General features: G+C 37.6%; 1 protein-coding gene across 1 annotated transcript in view; it reads right to left on the reverse strand.

The window, feature by feature from the left end:
* Positions 1–20,236, reverse strand: part of PLEKHH2 (pleckstrin homology, MyTH4 and FERM domain containing H2) — a 359,537-nt gene that overhangs the window by 19,635 nt on the left and 319,666 nt on the right. Inside the window, exons 28-29 of the mRNA XM_053712285.1 lie at positions 18,543–18,629; positions 17,976–18,113 (exon numbers count right to left, since the gene is read on the reverse strand). Of these exons, the coding sequence (XP_053568260.1) occupies positions 17,976–18,113; positions 18,543–18,629 (225 nt within the window). The remainder of the gene's footprint in view (positions 1–17,975; positions 18,114–18,542; positions 18,630–20,236) is intronic.

Genomic DNA, 20,236 nt, shown 5'->3' on the forward strand with positions numbered 1-20,236 from the left:
ACCTACTTATTATACAACATGGCCTGTGAAACGGGCATATTTTCATATACAGATGAAGAGGCAGCCCAGATTGCTACTCTTACAGTGGGACCATAGGAGTTTCTGACTTCTCCTGATAAAGATTTACAAAGACTAGAGCTGGAGAAATTACTGAGGAGACAGGTCCCAATTTACAGTTACATGCTTCCACAATGGCAGAATACTATAAGGTCAAACGCATTCCCCGTGGTATGAGATCCCCCCTCCAATCCACCTTTTTCTCAGAGAACACAGAATTTTGCACAAAGTACCAACAGATCCTAAATAAAAATTCAAATTCAATCTGATGATATTAAACATAGAGTTCTCTTACCGTGAACTGCAGGAGCTTACTGGGAAAATTGAAATCCAACAGAATAAACTATGGGAGATTGTGGGAGAGGAGGAGTTCCAGCGCATACACCAGGAGGTTGTGGAAGGGGTTAATACCTCTAAATCCGAGATTGAGGAGTGTAAGAGATGCAAATTCCAATGTGATGAACAGGACTACACCTCAGGCAGCATGTACAGATGGATCCGCACATGTAGACGCCCCACCAATGCCGGCCCGAGATGGATGACATCACGCAATCGTCAACAGAGGGGGACGGACAGTGATGCAAGATCATGCTCGGGGCAGGACACACACCGGCCGTAAGTGGCTCACAACCTAATGGGGCATCTACTTCTGCTTTTTTAGCAGGTCCAATAGAGACAGACGACAGAAGCGGCACAACACGAGAAGGGGTGGTAGACGGAGGCGGAAGAATGGGGACACGCCCGAAGACCAAATCCAAACAGAGGAGGTAAATGTTATTAACCTATCCTCACAGGTATTAAGCACAGTTGAAACAATGGTACTGGGATTAATGGTATGGGATTATCTTTCTGCCCGACGGCTACTCCAGACACATTTTCCATAATGACTGATCTTACCCGTTTTTTCAGGGGACTCCGCTTGAAAAGCATTCTTTAATAACCCCAATAAACAGTTTTCATTACAGACCATACATGATGAAGGCGATAGAGACACCTTTGACCTTTCTCCCTTTGGCCTAAGTGTAAAAAGTTTGTTTAATCCATCTGGCTGTTGAGACTTTTATTAAAATGGTGGACATTGATTTCAGGAAATTAGCTGTTAGAATGTCAGGTTACGTGTATATACCTTTAAATGTGCTCACTACTCCCTATAAAAGACCCCTCCTCTAGCAACTCATTGCTAGGTAATTTGTTCAGTTTGACTAAATATCTATAGTGAATTGTGTCTAGCCATTCTCTTGAGAACCTAATTTGCATTTAAAGAAATTTACAACTAAGCTTAACATTATAGCTACCAATTTACTGCAACCGGATTCAACAATTAACAGTTCCTCTGTTAATCTTGTTACCTTTTACTTCAACAGTGTATCTACTTCCAGCAGGAACCAGAGCTTGACTGTTCCTCCCAGCAAACAGTTTCACCAGTCTGCAGCACTGCACTTCTCCCTCATTCAGTGTATTCCACACAGCACCTGGAGACTGTGACGTCATCACACGCAGTCAGTTACAAGCTTTTGAGTGAAGTACATGGAGTAACGGTAACCTTTTTTATAATATCAAAACAGAATCTGCCTTTTGGATTTCTAACTGAAGACTTATGGTAATTACTAACAGCAACTTATAATTGCATGAAACTTTAAATAGTACAACTTGCCTAATTGAAGTCACGCTTTCAGCAATTCATTACCAAACCAAAAAAGACTGTATTTGCATTGAATCTGTGAAGTGTTGAATTTACTTGCATATGAATGGATTGTTTATTATAATATCATTGTAAAGAAGGTTCATTGTGGCTTTATTACTCTGCTAATCTAACAGCTAAGCATGCATTTCATCTGCTTCTTACTAACTTGAGAATTTAACTATTTCACCTCCATTTGACATGTGCTCTCAGTATATTACTCAAAGAATTACTCCTGCTTAAGCTACAGTTTATTAAGTATTAATACAGTTTGGAATTACTTGTTGAAGTGTTTTATATTTCAAAACAAAACTACCATACAAATATAACATCTTAAACTATTGTGATTTATTGGGATCTAAATTTGGGATTCAAATCTCAGATTTCCCTATCTAGGCCTATGACTAAGTTGTCATCCCCCAGTCAATGAGCAAAACAAGACTCCTAAGAAAATCTAATGAGTCAAGGTTTGGTGTGAGACTGGGTGGTATAATTAATTAAATATTAGTTTGCACATGTAATCCATATTCTATATAAAATAATCCTTACATAGAAGCAAACATAGCAATGTACATAATCTAAGCAAAAACCAGTATCAGGCTCTTAGATCCTTGCAAGATAACAAAAAATTTATCATCAAGCCTGCCGATAAGGGCGGTGCGGTGGTAGTAATGGACACAACCAAATGTAAACAAGAAATAATGCGACAGCTTGAGGACAGTGAAACATATATGAAATTGGACTGTGACCCTTCTAACAATGTCTGTAAAAGTCTGGTGAGAATATTAGATATGGGTTTATCCAATGAATTGCTAACTAAGAAATTGTATAATTTTTTGCTTCCTAAATTTCCCATTGTCCCTTTTTTATGTGGTCCCAAAGGTTCATAGGAGATTGGTAGACCCCCCAGGAGACCCATTGTGACAGGGATTGACTCCTTTTTAAGCCCCACAGCCCAATTCCTAGACAAGGTACTATCTCCTATGGTCACACAAAGGAGATCTTATATCAGAGATACAGGGCACTTTATTGAATCAATTTCTAAATTGAATAATTTGGGGGAGGATGTTATCCTGTCAACTTGGGACATGACTTCTCTATATACTGTCATACCTCATTCAGTGGGTATTGATTGCATTAGCAACACATTAGCCAATAGCAGTCAGTATAGCCAGAAACAACAAGAATGGCTTATCCAACTGCTGGATCTGGTTCTTACAAACAATTTTTTTCTTATACGAGAAACAATTTTACATGCAAAGGACTGGGACGGCTATGGGGTCCAATGTGGCCCCAGCTTATGCATGTCTAGTCATGGACTCTATTGAAGAGAGAGTAGTTTATGGTGACCCTTTATTTAATCAATTTTGTCAGGGGTGGTTCTGCTACATTGATGACTTGTTCATCGTGTGACGGGGCCCCCCTGATAAGTTGAGACAGCTCAAGGATAATATTGAGAGCGCGGTCCCCTTTCTCAAATTCAGCTGTAAGCAGGACTACCAAAACGTAGGGTTTCTAGACACCATGGTCCTTAAGCAAAATGGCTCCATCACAACAGATTTGTTTGTAAAAACTACAGACCGCAACACTTTGTTGCATCGCAAAAGTTTCCATCCCCCAAAGTATTTGACAGTGTCCCTAAATCCCAATTGATTAGGGTAGACAGGATAGTCTCAGACCCCATGATGAGACTGCTTAGATCAGTTGAAATGAAGAATAAATTCATAAAGAGAGGATATGACAGTCAGAAACTAGATGAGGTGGAGAATTCCATCAAAGGTCCCCCTAAGAAATATACTACACCTGTAACTAAAAGAATGACTTTTGTGACTTCATATAACGGTATGAGCCAAAAAGTTTTCAACATTATCAAGAGAAATAGGCCTTTATTGAAGGAAGCTTGCACTGAAATAGAAGAGTTCCAAACCATCCCAAGAGCAGCCTACCGTAGGGGTAACACCATAGGCAGAAGATTGGTTAGAGCAATGACCAATGTAGACGCTTGGGATGTGGTCAGTGCAACAATGTCATTAAAGGGGACATCATTTTTCATCCATATACTGGTGAATTTTTTTTAATTAAAGGACATTATACATGTAACTCTACACATGTTGTTTATGCGTTAAAGTGCACATGTGGGCTATTATATGTAGGCGAGACGACCCAAAAGGTCAACGATCACATTTGCCAGCATGAATCCACCATTAGAAATGAGAAAAAAGCTAACCTCCCTGTGCCAGCACACTTTATAGAGAAAGGCCACCAAATTAACCAACTTAGATATATGGTAATTGACCAAGCCCCCAGACGTATCAGAGGGGGTGATAGAGATAAAGATTTACTCTATAGGGAGGCCAGATGGATTTGGAAACTAGATACTATGCACCCCAAGGGACTTAACAGGGAATTTGATTTGCTTCCTTTCATTTGATGCTTACGTGAGGCCCTAGTTGACTATATTAATTTAATTTGCCCAATGAGTAGGACATTAATAATATGTATTTAGTATTTAATTGTATAGTATATATAGCAACTTGCTGCACTTATTTTTAATTTGGTGACTTTTTTACATCTGGAGCGTAGGGGTTAATGATGGGTGGTAATTATGTGTATCAGGTCATGTGTGATCCCATTTCCTGTTTGACCCCTCCCCATTGCTTCGTGATTGGTTACCTGTATGTATAAATGTTTGAAATGTCTTATTTTTTGTTAGCTTGATAAAGGGGCAGGAGCCCCGGAACGTTGCTCAATAAAGATGCTGTTGCTTCTTATTGTGTGCCACCTGAGTGTTCTATTTTTACTAGATAGTAAGGTGCTTGTTTCAGCTCCATAGAGGAGGACGTTACCTCGGTAGCTTCTGAGGGTGAGATCTCAGATTCTGACAGTGTAAATCCTTTGTTTGAGGTTGAAGAAGTAAATTTCAGGTTTAAGCTTGAACACCTTTGTGTATTGTTAAAGGAGGTATTGGCTACTTTGGACGACTCTGACTTTCCAATCGTGGTTAACTCTAAGAAATCTAGTAAGCTTAATAGATTCAATGATGTTCCTTCCTCAGCAGAAGTGTTTCCTGTTCCAAATCGTGTGATGGAGATTATTGCACAGGAATGGGAGAAGCCAGGGATTCTTTTCTCCCGTCTTCAGTCTTTAAAAGGATGTTTCCTGTTACTGATTCCATTAAAGATTCATGGTGCACGGTGCCTTAAGTAGGAGGGGCTATTTCTTTTCTGGCTAAGAGGACTACGATTTCTATAGAAGACAGTTGCTCTTTTAAGGATCCAATGGACAAGGGGCTTGAGGCTTATTTGAAGAAGATGTAACTGTGGCAATACAAACAGCAGGTTGCCCTTGTAAACCCTGATGAACATACAAGTGCAGCATCTTATTGGTGTTTTAAGTGCAGCATCTTATTGTTTTTCACAGGAGTATTCAGGATTTTTCAACCAACAGATGGGATTCCACTAATAGGATTCACTAGAAGTTCACACCAGCATTTTGGAAATATATCCCCCCCCCTTATTTTCTATCTTTTGTGTCACCCAGCACTGAACAATACCACATTTCTATTTTTGATTTTGATTTTTTATTTTGATTTTTTATTTTCAGTTTTTTTGTTCATCCTTTTTATTGCCTTTTTACAACTTTATCACATTTGGATGTTTGACACACTTTTTTATTGTATTTGGAGATTTGGACACACTTATCATATGTGCACAGGGATTTTACAATTTTACAATTATCTGCACAGACATTTTTTCCCTTATTGCGCACACCATTTGGGACACCTATATGTGTACTGTCTTATATTGAGACTTTTTACTTTCAATTATTTGCATTCCATATTACACCATCACTAAAGGCCTAATTCTAAGGGGCCTATTTATCAAGCCGTCAACCGCAAGTACACTGGAATTCCGCAGCGTAATTGTGGAGAGCTTGATTCGCCTTATTTATCAAAGGCTACAGACCGGCAAAAGTAGAACATACGATCCGCCGGTCTCAGTTCGACACAGATCGATGCTTACGTCACTACAGATGTTGCAAATGCAAATTCGGCACTATCTGACTACTTTTGCTACTTAACAAATAACTAGCAGGTACGCTCGCCACTATTCCGGCCCAGCGTACCTGGTTTTCAATCTGCCGCCCTGGAGGCCATAGGAATCAATGGGAGTCTGAAAGCAGCGAAAGCTTATGTTCGCTGCTGCCCGATATCCCATTGATTCCTATGGGAGAATAAAAGTTACGTTTACACCTAACATGTACCCCGAGTCTAAACACCCCTAATCTGCTGCCCCCTACACCGCCGCCACCTACATTATACTTATTAACCCCTAATCTGCCGCCCATACACCGCCGCCACCTACATAAAAGTATTAACCCCTATCCCGCCGCTCCCGGAACCCACCGCAACTAAATAAATGTATTAACCCCTAAACCGCCAGCCCCCCACATCGCCATAAACTAAATGAACCTATTAACCCCTAAACCTAACAACCCGCTAACTTTATATTAAATATTAACTCATTCCTATCTTATAATAAATTTAAACTTACCTTTAGATTTAAATTAAACTATATTAAACTACTAATTAACCTATTCTATTATAATAAAATTACATTAAACTATATTAAACTACTAATTAACCTATTCTAACTATTATAATAAAATTACATTAAACTAATAATTAACCTATTCTAACTATTATACTACAATTACATTAAACTATATTAAATTAATAATTAATCTAACCTAACTTTTAAACTAAAATTACATTAAACTACAAATTAAATTAACTATATTATATATTTAAACACCCAACCCTACTCACATAATTTAAATCTACACTAAAAAATTACAAAGTTACAAAAAACTAACAACTAAGTTACAAAAAATAACAAACACTAAGTTACACAAAAAATAAACACTAAGTTACAAAAAAATAAAAAAGAAATGATCAAAGCTTTAAACCAATTACACCTAATCTAAGGGCCATATGAAAATAAAAAAGCCCCCCCCCCCAAATAAAAAAAACCTAGCCTACAATAAACTACCAATAGCCCTTAAAAGGGCCTTTTGCGGGGCATTGCCCCAAAGTAATCAGCTCTTTTACCTGTAAAAAAAAATACAAATACCCCCCCAACAGTAAAACCCACCACCCACACAAACAACCCCCCAAATAAAAAGCTAACTAAAAAAATCTAAGGTCCCCATTGCCCTGAAAAGGGCATTTGGATGGGCATTGCCCATAAAAGGGCAGTTAGCTCTATTGCAGGCCCAAGTCCTAATCTAAAACTAAAATCCACCCAATAAACCCTTAAAAAAATCCTAACACTAACCCCAGAAGATTTACTTATGCCAGTTTTTATTTTTATTGTTTTTATAGAATGCTAATTGTATCTATTTGTAAGCCACTTATGGATCCATGATTTTATAACTACTACTGTTTTTTTTATATCTATTTGCTATACTGTTTATAATAAATTATTATCACTCATTCTACCATTTAACCACTCCACTTCAGCCTTTCACTTAAGCGCTCACTTCATCTACACATATCTTATTGGTGTTATGCCTTGTCTGAATCTATTTTAGAGGAGACTCCGTTGGAGGAGATTCAGGATAGGATTCAGGCTCTTAAGCTAGCCAATGCTAACATGCAAGTTATTAGATGGGGGGGCAAAGATGTCTGGCTTATCTGTCTTGGCCAGCAGGGCTTTGTGGCTAAAATCTTGGTCAGCTGATGTTTTCCCCAAATCTAAACTTTTGGCACTTCCTTACAAGGGTAAGACTTTGTTTGGACCTGGATTGGCAGAAATAATATCTGATATTATGGGTGGAAAAGGATCTCTTCTACCGCAAGACAAGAAGATTAGACTCAAAGGATGTCAAAGTAATTTTCGTTCCTTTCGTAATGTCAAAGGTCAGAAGTCTTCCTCTTCCGCTTCCAAACAGGAGCATTACAGGTCTTCTTGGAGACCCAGTCAGTCTTGGAACAAGGGGAAACAATCTAATAAACCCACAGCTGACTCTAAGTCAGCATGATGGGTCGACCCTCGGTCCGGGATCAAATCAAGTGGGGTCATTACTCATATCAAACAGGAGAGAGCATCTGTAATTCTAATAGCTCCTGCATGGCCTCGCAGGATCTGGTATGCAGACCTAGTGAAAATGTCATCTCTGCCACCTTGGAGGTTGCCTCTGAGGAACGATCTTCTCATTCAGGGTCCTTTCCTTCATCCAAATCGAATTTCTCTGAAACTGACTGCTGGGAGATTGAATGCTTAGTTTTGTCTAAGCGTGGTTTTTCTGAATCTGTCATTGAGACCATGATCCAGGCTCACAGTTTACCATAAAGTATGGCATAAATACCTTTAATGGTGTGAAGGGCTACTCTTGGAGTAGGGTTAGGATTCATAGAATTTTGTCTTTTCTCCAGGAAGGTCTGGAGAAGGGGTTGTCAGTCAGTGCTCTTTATCTATTCTGTTACATAAGCGTTTGGCGGTTGTGCCAGATGTTTAATCCTTTTGTCAGGCCTTGGTCAGAATCAGGCCTGTGTTTAAATCTGTTACTCCTCCTTGGAGTCTTAACGTTGTTTTGCAGCAGGCTCCGTTTGAGTCAATGCATTCCATAGATATTAAATTGCTATCTTGGAAGGTTTTGTTTCTTGTTGCTATTTCTTCTGCGAGGAGAGTTTTGAAACTATCGGCTTTGCAGTATGATTCACCTTACCTTATCTTTTTTGCGGATAAGGTGGTCCTGAATACAAGGTTGGGTTTTCTTCCTAGAGTGGTTTCGGTTAGAAATATTTTTTTTTAAAATAATTTTTTATTGAGGTTAAATATGAAATATCAAGCGTGATGAGTTACAGCAATATGCAGAAAAAAACATGGCAAACAAGTTGCCACAAAATAAACAAATCTGTTACATCACAGTTATGCAGGAAGTACTATAAATAAACCTCACATTTTCTATTTTTGTTGCATAGAGAAGGAAAACTTTGAACCTCACATTTTCAAAATACAATTAAGAAATAATCATTACACATAAATACAGTAGCCTTAAAAAAATAAAAAAAAACACATAAGTTATAGCAAAGATATACTTATTACTAAAGGCCCTTAGTTTACATGAGATCCCTCTCTCTCTTTTCCTTCCTTCTCACTTGCATAATAACATAACAGGGATCTAATGGAAAACAGGAGGTAAACGAAAAAACATACAAACAGAACAAACGATAACAATAAAAAAAACAAAAAAAAAACCCAATTCGGAACCTAGGTATTTCTCTCTCGATCCCCACCCCGCCCACTACCCCACCCCGTCCCCCCAGAACGCCACTGACTAGGACTCCCTCATAGTACAATCAATCCATGTATGTGGAAAAACATTAAGTAACGTTAATTCCGCAAAACTCACTGAAGAAAGAAAAGGAGAAAGAATCCTCTTTTGCAAGGAATATGGATAGGACAGAATAACTGGTGTCCATTTCCAGAGAAACTTCTTGATCCTTTTCTCCGTTGCTTCATAAAGATGAAATGATTCGAAGGCAATTTGATCTTGCAAGGATCTAAAGACCATAGCTAATCCCGGTATCTGCCTAGCTTTCCAATTTTTAAGAATACAATATCTAACAGTAAGAATAAAAGTATTTAAGCTATTTATGGTGTTCACATTAAAAGCCTCTTGTGGAGGACATAGAAAAATGACATCCTCCGCAGATAAAGCAATTGATATTTTGTATAATTTATTAAATCAGAATATGATCTTTAACCACAATTGTCTTACCCTAGGGCATGTCCAAAACATATGAAGCAAATCAGCCCTATCATGTGAACAGCGGGGACATAAACTAACCGAAGTCGGGTAAAATCTAGAGATTTTCCACAGAGAAAGGTAAAAATTATTAATCAATTTCATGTGAGATTCGTTCCAAGATATCGGGACTTTACACTTACGTAGAGAGTCAAAACTCTGAGTGATCTTATCATGATTTACCACGGGGATTAACGGCAGCCAGGACTTACAAATGTTATCCCTAAATAAGAGACTCTGCTTGGTCAACATGATATCATACATCAAAGATATCGAAGAGTTTCCTGCCACAAATTTTTGTATAAAAAGCTTAATATCCATCCAATCAGAGAACGAAGAAGGGGGCCAGCTTTGAGATAGAACGAAATGGCGAATTTGAAAATAAGCAAATAGATTAGATCTAGCTAGATCATATTTATTAAAAATAGTATCCGCCATTAATAATTGATCATTCTCATCAAATAACTGTTTTACGTAATGTAGTCCTTTATCGGACCAAACTTTAAAAACTTTTTGATAAAGGCCTGGCAAAAAATCTGGGTTATTTACTATAGGAAGCCATTCAGAAAACGAATAATCTATATCTAACATTGCACAAAACTTTTGCCAGGCAAAAAACTATGTTTCTAATAGTAATAAGACAGCTAACATTCTGAGGCAGCTTCTGGACTGCAGTGTGTAATATAGCTTTTAACGCAAATGGGGCAATCAAATGATTTTCTAGCTCTTCTGATGAAACTAGATTAGTGCCAGCAAGCCAATCTATTGCCGTTTTAACCATGGCAGCCAAGTTGTACAATTAGGAAGCGCCAATCCCGCCGATCCGCAATTTTGAATTAGTCTAGCCAACGCGATTCGGGGCCTTTTATTATTCCAAATAAATTTAGAGACTTGAGCATTAAAAAACTTTAAATCTTTATTCAATAAGAATAAAGGCAAATTCTGAAGCAGATATAACAAACGTGGAAAAATGATTGATTTTATCAAATTAACTCTGGCTGTGATAGACAGTGGGAAAGCGGCCCAAAGACGCAAATCAGATCCAATTTTTTGAAGAAGGGGCTCAAAATTGGCTTTATACCAAAATTTAGGATTTTTATGCACATCAACCAGTTTGAATGGGATATCAAGGCCAGCAAGCTGAGGACTATTTATACACATTAGTTAGCTCTTTTCTAAGTTTATCTTGTAACCTGAAAAAGAGCTGAAAACTTCTAACACATGTAGGATCATAGGAATAGACTGCTGGATATTGGTAAGGAAAACCAACACATCATCTGTATAGAGCAGCATTTTGAGACGATGTATACCGAATGAGACTCCTATCAAGACATCTCTGCATCGAATCGCGAGAGGTTCGAACGCTATATATAAGAGTAGAGGGGAGAGAGGGCACCCTTGCCTGGTGCCTCTCTGTAATATTATTTTAGGAGATAAAGACCCATTGATAAGTAAAAAGGAGATTGGATTATGATATAATCTAAGAATAAATTGTGCAAATTCCCCTTTTAAGCCAAACTTCTCCATCGCCCCCAAAAAAGGTATTCCCATACAATCGAATCAAAAGCTTTGACCGCGTCCAGGGAGAGTATAGCAGTCCCTTGCCATAATGGCTTCTTCCTCTCCTTATCCACATTCCAGGCATAATCCAAGAAATTGATCAATTTGCGGATATTTTTCGCTGGATTTCTAGCTACCATGAATCCAGTCTGGTCTGGATGAATGATTTTATGTAAATGAGAAGATAATCTTGAAGCAATAATAGCCATTAAGATCTTGTAGTCTGTATTCAAAACCGAAATCGGCCTATAAGAGGCCGGATCTTCGGGGTTTTTACCTTTCTTTAAGATAAGCGAAATATTGGCTGCAGAGAAATAACTAGAAATCATATTATTGGAAGTATAATAGAAATTAAAAAGTTTTTCTAAAGTGGGCAGAAGGACCTCACCAAGACATTTATAAAGCTCTGCTGGGAACCCATCTGGCCCAGGAGCCTTATTCATCTTCAAATGATCTATGGCTTTTCTAATTTCATCGATAGATATTGGAGCATTAATCGATATTAAGTCCTCGCTACTTAATTGAGGCGTCTTTATCGTGGACCAAAAGATATCTTGGTTAACATTATCTATCTCAACTCCAGAGTAAAGTTGTTGATAATAGGCAAAAAATGCCTCCATGATCCCATTAGTCTCCGTATATCTTCCCTTTTCGGTTTGAATCGCGGGAATAAAATTTTTCTTTTTTCTAACCTTAATGAGTCTAGCCAAATATTTAGCGGAGGAACCATGCATTCCTTTAAATTGGAGATTTATTTTTGCTTCTTCCTCTAAAAGTTTTTGTTTTAAAAACAAATCTATTTCCTTCCTATTATCTTGGTATTTTTTCCAGTTTCCCGAAGTGCGCCTTAAACAATATTTTCTATGTGAGTTCCTAACTTTATTCATAATTTGAATTTCCCATGCTTTACTCTTTTTCTTCGCTATACTAATATATGTTTGTATTTCTCCCCGCATTACAGCTTTAAAAGCTTCCCAGAAAATTTCCGGTTTATTAGAATAACTTACATTATCAGAGTAATATCGCTGCCAGAGAGATCTCAAAAAATTAACAAATTTAGGATTAGTGTACAGATATCGAGGAAAATAAAAACTAGGCGTTTGAATCCTATTCTTTAGCCCAGTAGGAAATGACAGAGAAATAATTGCATGGTTTGAGATGATGATATCTCCGATTCCTGTCTCTAATTTCTGACTAGCTAGATTCTCCGTAATTAAAAGTAGGTCAATTCTCGAAAAAGTGCCATGTGCTTTAGACTCACAAGAAAATGACTGTTTGTCTGGGTTTTTTAAACGCCATATATCAACTAATTTTAGCCTTACGCAAAATTGTAATAAATATTTTGCATTTTTTTCATAGGCTAATCTATTTTTATTAGAAAGTCTATCTAGTGCAGGACATAAGGTAGCATTGAAATCACCCCCTAGAATTAAATTTTCAGTAATAAAAGGAAATAATTAATTTTTTATTTTCTCCCAAAATTCTCTAGAGAACTTGTTTGGAGCATATATATTACAAAATATAAATGTAATGTTCTTTATAAACACATGGATAAGAATGTATCTTGCAGCCGGATCTATTTCTACCTTATCTATCTTGTATTCTAACTCTTTATGGAAGAGAATAGCGACCCCACATTTTCTAGATCGACCAGTCGTAGAGACTACTTCCCCTACCCATTTTATCTTCAATTTAGCCGCTTCATGCTCATTAAGATGTGTCTCCTGAAGGAGAACAATATCTGTTTTATACCTTGCTAGGGTTTTAATAACCAATTTGCGTTTAATGGGGGAAGATATCCCTCCTATATTCCAGGATAAAATCTTAATTCCTTCCACCATCTAAAATCAGGCTAATTAGCCATTTTGTAAGGGACAGTCCATTCGGGGTGAACCGAGGGCGCGGCGCGGGGGAAAAAGGGAGGGGCGGTGGCGGAGAGGAGAGAGAAAAAAACAAAACAAAAAAAAAACACAACCACAAAAAACAATTAAACAAGATAACAACTTCGCTAGCAATATCTAGCATTGAGAGTACAATCTTCAACATTACCAAGTAAAATCATAACCTCTGGTTAATAAAATTTCTGCGATTAACTGCTCTCAATGTATTTTTAAGTTCTGTAACCTCATCAAATACGTGTCTAGTACCAGAGTGATCCTCTACTATAATTCTGGCAGGGTAAACCATACGGGCCTTTAACCCTTTATTTATTAATTGCGTGCAGTGGGTGGCCATCAGTCTTCTTTTAGATGAGGTCTCAAAGGAGAAGTCCTGAAACAATAATATCCTGCTGTCTCCAAATACTGGAGGATCAGATTTTTTAAACAGTATCAATAGATCAACTTTATCTTGAAATCTAAGAAGTTTGAATAAACAGACTCTACTCTTTGTGACTCCGTCTGGAGAAGACTTCTTGGGGCCCAATCTATGGACACGCTCAATCGTGAGTGGTAGCAAATGGGATGGCATACCAAGTGAAAGAGGTAATGTAGTGGACGTGAATTTTATTAAATCTTCGAATTCTGACTGTTCGGGAAGCCCTACTAGTCTAATATTATTACGCCTGGAGCGATCCTCAAGATCCTCCAGGCGTAACTGCATATTTTTAATTTTAGATTCTTGTTTACGTAGAGTGTCAGCCTGAATATGCGTCTGATCTTCTATATCAGAGATCCTAGCCTCTGCTTCTGTTAAGCTTGCTGAAAACTGTCTTACTTCAACAGACAGTGAGCCTATTTCGGTAGCAATTGAGCCTAGCTCTTTTTTGATGGCTTCAAATTGCGGTGAAAACACTTCTGATATTTTAGCTATAGGAGCTTGCGAGTCAAATGGGGACCTACTAGGTTCCATTGTACTATCTAAACTGGTGTCAATTGTTTTATTTTTCTTGTCTTTCGTTTTCACAGGCATTTTAGGAGAGTTAGATTTCCCCTGAGTGATAAATTTTTCCATTCAAAACGTGTGAGAAAAAAACCCAAAAACACTCCCTACCACACATGCAATGCCAGACTGAGGCCTGGTAAAGTGGACGTGCAAAAAATGTAACTTACATATGTGTAAAAAAAAAAAAAAGATACATATAATGTAAATTCTATTTATTAAGTGTCTTATGTCTTGTTCTTTTTCTTGTGCGTTTCTTTTGTGTTTTTTCCCTTTTTTTTCTTCTTTTTTTTTTTTTTTGCCTTTCCTTGTTACTTCCCTTTTCCCCCATTTAAAAAATTCCTGTGAGAAAAAATAAATAAATAATTTTTAGTGATAAATAAAGCCTGCAATCTCTGAGACAAATAAGCTTTTCCGGACCCTAATGACCAGTTAGATAGATACCCAGAATTCCTAAATTCCTATGCATACTACTTCCCTTAAGAAAAGAAAAAAGAGGGAACATATAATATGGGGAGATTTCCCCACGCCTATGTATTTTATGAGGAATGAACAAGCTGCTTATAGCATATGGAGTTAATCAATGTTATATTATATATTATTATTGTGGTTTCTTAGGGCCAACATACAGAATTTACAGTAAAATGTTCTAAACTCCTATAAATCCTGCTCTTCTTGAAAAAATATTTAGACAAATCACAAATGAGGGAGAGCTTTTCCCTTCCTTTATCGTGGTCACCAACTATCAACAAAGTTCTTTATAGTAAGAAAGAATAGATTCCACAGTATTAAATAAGCATTTGACTATTAAGATCTCCTCTTATAGAAAACTTCAGAGATCACAAGCATTGCCTATTATATAAACCAATTGTGTGGACTAATTAATTATTTAGCGTGATCTAGCCTCCTTTAATATCTAAGTTTGCAAACAGGAATAGGAGGTGACTCTGCAGAAATAGATACTGCCTAAATCTAATTACCAACCAAAAAACTCTGGATTTCTTGACCTTTTTTTTTTTTTTTTTTTTTTCTAAACACTGTAGAATAACTTACACCATTACATTTTGGGAGAGATAGAAACAATATTACTACTATGGAAAAAAAAATACTTAACAAGAAATCCCAGAAATCATTACTAAGTACACTTTTTTTTTTTTTTCCCCCTTTCTTTTCCCCAACAAAATAACGTTCATGGGGATTTTAGGCTCAGGTTATACAGTTCTAGCCTGATCGTGAGCGCCCAATGTAATGTTCTCTGGAGTAGGAATATATTGCAGAAGGTATCCAATTATTCCTCTTGTTTTTTCCCTTTAGGCAGTCCAAATGAACTGCCGTAGCTGTATTTAGACACAGGAGATCCTCCTTTCCCTGCGAGGGTGAATTACCGCTCCTCCAACCCACCACAATAGCTGAACATGCATACCAAAAAAAAAGAAGCTGGCAGATAGCTTGATAATAGATTTATGACTCACGTATATCGCCCAGACCGTTAGCTCAGTCCTAAGGGAGCTATTCTAAGGCTCTCCTGCCGGTTTACCATCCGCAAACTGCTCCCCTCCTTAAGCCGAACAGTATCTGGGTTGTTTTGCAAGGCTGTGTGGGCTCCGTGTGGAAATGGTGGGTGTCGTCTGCTCCTTGACACACCTTCGTTTTCTATTGGGTGGGTGAGGAGGCTCGTACAATGAGCCATTTTCAGATTGGCCAGGAATCCCCAGCTGCTACGTCCTAGAACAACAAGCTGCAGACGCCTCCACTTTTGCTGCCTCAGTGACCTCAGAGAAGTTACTGTCCTGGAAGTGCCCTAGGAGGTATCACTACCCCACAACGAGCACGAATAGCCCTCAGGCTTTGACCGCTAGAGGTAAAGCTCTTTTACTGTCCACCACCGTACTTATAGCATGCTGTGTTTCTGCATGTAAATGCCTTTAATGGGATAGCTGTCTCGCTATGGTAAACACATGTTGTACAGCCGACGGTGAACAAGGCAAGCAGAAATCACTAATCAAGGTACTCAGGTTACCAGTCCTCAACAGTAGGGCGAAGTTGCGGCTCTGACATAGAAGCCGATACAAAGTCTTTAGTCAGTTTCCTGCCTGGGCTTGAGTGGAACTTGCCCGGCTCCCTAGGATGCTGAACGCACCAACAGCGGGAGATAAGACAGCAGGGGAAAATAGTATTGAGCTGTCCAAACTCGGCTCCCGATGCCGACAACAGTGTGTTCACACTGCACAGCTCCTCCCACCGGAAACAGACCGGTTAGAAATATTAATCAGGAAATTGTTGTTCCTTCTCTCTGTTCCAATCCTTCTTCTCATAAGGATCGTCTGTTGCACAACTTGGATGTTGTGCGTGCTTTAAAATTCTATTTACAGGTGACTAAGGATGTTCGCCAGTCTTCTGCCCTTTTTGTTTGTTTCTCGGGCAAGTGTAAGGGTCAGAATTCCTCATTCCACAAGGACTGTCTTGTCTTCTTGGGCTTTCAAAAATGAAGCTTCTGTGGAACAGATTTACAAGGCTGCAACTTGGTCCTCTCTGCACACTTTTTACAAATTTTATAAATTTGATACTTTTGCATTGGCTGAGGCCTCTTTTGGGAGAAAGGTTCTTCAAGCGGTAGTGCCTTCTGTTTAGGTCTGCCTGTCTTGTTCTCCCACCCTAGTCATCTGTGTCCTCTAGCTTGGGTATTGGTTCTCACTAGTAATTGATGACGTTGTGGACTCACCATATCTTAGGAAAGAAAACAAAATGTATGCTTACCTGATAAATGTCTTTCTTTCCGGATATGGTGAGTCAACGACCCCACCCTTAAATTGAAGACAGTTATTTTTTACTAAACCTCAGGCACCTCTACACCTTTGTGTTATTCCTTTTTTAATTTCCCTTCGGTCGAATAACTGGGGATTATGGGTAGGGGAGTTAAACTTAACAGCTTTGCTGTGGTGCTCTTTGCCTCCTCCTGCTGGCCAGGAGTGATATTCCCACTAGTAATTGATGATGTTGTGGACTCACCATATCTGGAAAGAAAGAAATTTATCAGGTAAGCATACATTTTGTTTTACTGAGGTTGTCTTTTCATTTGTTAAACTGATCTGAATAATTTTTCTCACAATATTTACTGAGGTTGTCTCTTTAGTTGTTAAGCTGCTCTGCATATTTTTTTTCACACAATATTTACTGAGGTTGTCTCTTCAGTTGTTAAACTCATCTGTATAATTTTTTTCTCACAATATTTACTGAGGTTGTCTCTTCAGTTGTTAAACTGATCTGAATATTTTTTTACCCACAATATTTACTTAACTTGTCTCTCCAGTTGTTAAACTCAGTAAACATTGTAAGAAAGAAAAATATTCAGATGAGGTTGTCTCTTCAGTTGATTTGATCAAATGATTTGAATATTTTTTTTTTTTTTTTTTTAGTTTAACAACTGAGACAAGCCCAGTAAATATTGTGGAGGAAAAAAATATTCAGATGAGTTTAACAACTGAAGAGACAACCTCATCTGAATATTTTTTTTCTTACAATATTTACTGAGCTCGTCTCTTCAGTTGTAGAACAAAAAAAAAAAACAACTAAATAGGCTGCTTCTCTCGCCCCCCCTTTCTGGCTCTGGTAACTTTACAGTGGAAATGCAAATTATGTTCAGGTGCCACTAACCCTGGTATTTAAGAACAGCAATCTGCTTTGCACAGCATAAAGCCTCTCTCCTGTTTGCTTCACTAGCTTTTATTTGTGTAAGTGAAATTTGGAACCCCATAGGAAGGCCACTAGAACAACAAAAGAACAAGCATTTTGTAATTACATTGCCATATCTTCTAGTTTATAATTGCCTTTTCCTCGACCAGCCTCCTGCTAGGATAATAAACATTGCTTTGTTTAAACCACAGGTGCTTAATTTATGCTTTTTTGTACTGTAGCATATAAGAGTACTTCATTCCTAAAAGCCTACCTTAGAGATGTTGGTGTGTTCTTCAGCTAATGTACCTACCTTTGGTTTCCCCATGGCAAACAGAAGTTTTTCATTTGGTTTCTCTTTTGTTTGAGTGTTGTTAACTACCAGCATAAAGTCATCCCGGCAGCCTCCAAAGGTCATTAAACTCCTGTGTATGTATGTGAATAGCAGCCTCTTAACAAGCAGAAGAGTGGGTAGAGAAAGGAAAACATTATTTTTATTTTCAATTCAAATAAGGACTGTGTTGAAACGCTCAAACAAAGCGCTGCATTTACTTAATAAAAGACTGCAACACTGCTGTTCTGTTTTAAGGGATGTATAAGCAATATGTTTAGTGTACTTTTTTTTGCAGAAAATAAAAAAAAAATGACAGGCTTGTAATAAATCCATAAATAAGCAATTTTTTATCATAATGCTTCCCCCCTGGAAGTACAAATTTTAATCCTTTTTGTCTCCAGGAGACCTTAAGAAAACTGTAACGTCTTGAAAGCAAAATTAAGTTCATTATGAAAAAAAAAGCCTATACTGAGAATTGCTAATCCCAGTCTAAATGTTCTGCTTTCTCTAATATTATAAAATTGATATGCAAATAACTAAACATACCATAGTGCTGTATTCTAGAACACTTATTCCGTCTTCGTGTACGGCAAGCCATACAAGGGAATGTTCAATCGGCGTAGGACTCATAGGCTATATGTAGAGAAGAATATAAAACGTACATAAATATTCTGTAATTTAAAAAAGATACTTCATATTTATAATAAATGTTATTTGGTTCTATGTTAAGCTATATTAAAAAACATGCATGTCATTCTAATCAAACGCTCATGCCCTCCTTGATTTCACATGATTATGTGCAGGGCCGGATTGGGAATTAAAAGCAGCCCTGGAAAATTTGGGGACCAGCCCTATTTTCCATTGAGTATAATGTGCCCTCCCCATTTTTCTCAAAGGAGATTACTGGGATACTCCTTCCCCCAATATTTATTTTTAGAATTATATTACATTATTTAGTATTAAAAAAAAAAAGAAAAGTGCCAGATTATTGTTTTATAGGCAACCTGTAACCCAATCACCCCTTTAAATTATTGCTTTCCAGCCCCAGCTGCTGCAGCCCACTGGGAAATCTCCTGGTATCCTGGTAGGCCAATCCGGCCTTGATTATGTGATCATGCAATAAAAATACAACTTGTGCACACTTATAACTATATAGTTAACCTCATGAAAGAGCACTAGCGGAACACAGCTGATGAGCCAATTATAAGAAGCATATGTGTGTAGCCACTAATCACAAGGTAAGTCCCAATAGTATTTTGTACTAGTATATATAGTAATAGTACTACTCCTTAGCCTATCTAGGTATGCTTTTCAACACAGAATACTAAGATAACAAAGTACATCTGACAATAGTAGTGAATTGAAAAGTCTCTTTTCATGTGCTATCTAAACCACAAAATCTTAAAGGGACATGAAGCTGAAAAGTTCCCTTTTGTGACTCAGATAGATTAATTTTAAACAACTTTCCAATTTACTTCTATTATCTAATTTGCTTCATTCTTTTGGTATACTTTGTTGAAGGAGCAGTAATGCACTATTGGGAGCTAGCTGAAAGCCAATGAGAAGAGCCATATATGTCCAGTCACCAGTCAGCAGCTTCTGAGCCTACCTATGTATAATTTTCAACAAAGGATACAAAAGGGACAAAACAAATTGGATAATAGAAATAAACTAAAAAGTTGTTTAAAATTGCATGCTCTATGTGAATTATGAAAGAAAAAAAATTGTGTTTCAAGTCCCTTTAATTATGTCTTCTAATACTTTTAAATGCGGACCTAATGCATCAGACCTGTCATTGCAAAAAGAGAGGAAAAAAAAAAAAGATATGGCAAAAGAAGACAGGTTGCAGATAAAGAGGCCCAGGTGACAAACATGCATGGGTCACAATGAGATGGAGGGGTTGAGAAACAGATAGGAGTACTCATAGAAACACAGAAAGATAGAATTTTATGGTTGATAAGAACCAAAAAGGCCCATCAAGTCTACTCAAAAAGAGTAGAATAAACAGTATGAAAGAGAGGGGAATAAATGGGTTACAGAATTGCAATGCTTTGCTTGACATTACTTGACTGTTTCAAGTCAGGTAACTATACTAGTAATGGGTAAAAAATATTTATCTCTTTCACGTGTTACACCCTTAGTACCCATTGATTTTACAACTTGGCCTCCTCAATTTTCTATGTGATTTTCTCACACTACTTGCTGCTCAAAATCACACAAAAATGAATTTCTATTTACAT

This window comes from Bombina bombina, chromosome 4 (genome assembly GCF_027579735.1).
Source record: "Bombina bombina isolate aBomBom1 chromosome 4, aBomBom1.pri, whole genome shotgun sequence".
In the NCBI taxonomy this organism is placed as follows: domain Eukaryota; kingdom Metazoa; phylum Chordata; class Amphibia; order Anura; family Bombinatoridae; genus Bombina; species Bombina bombina.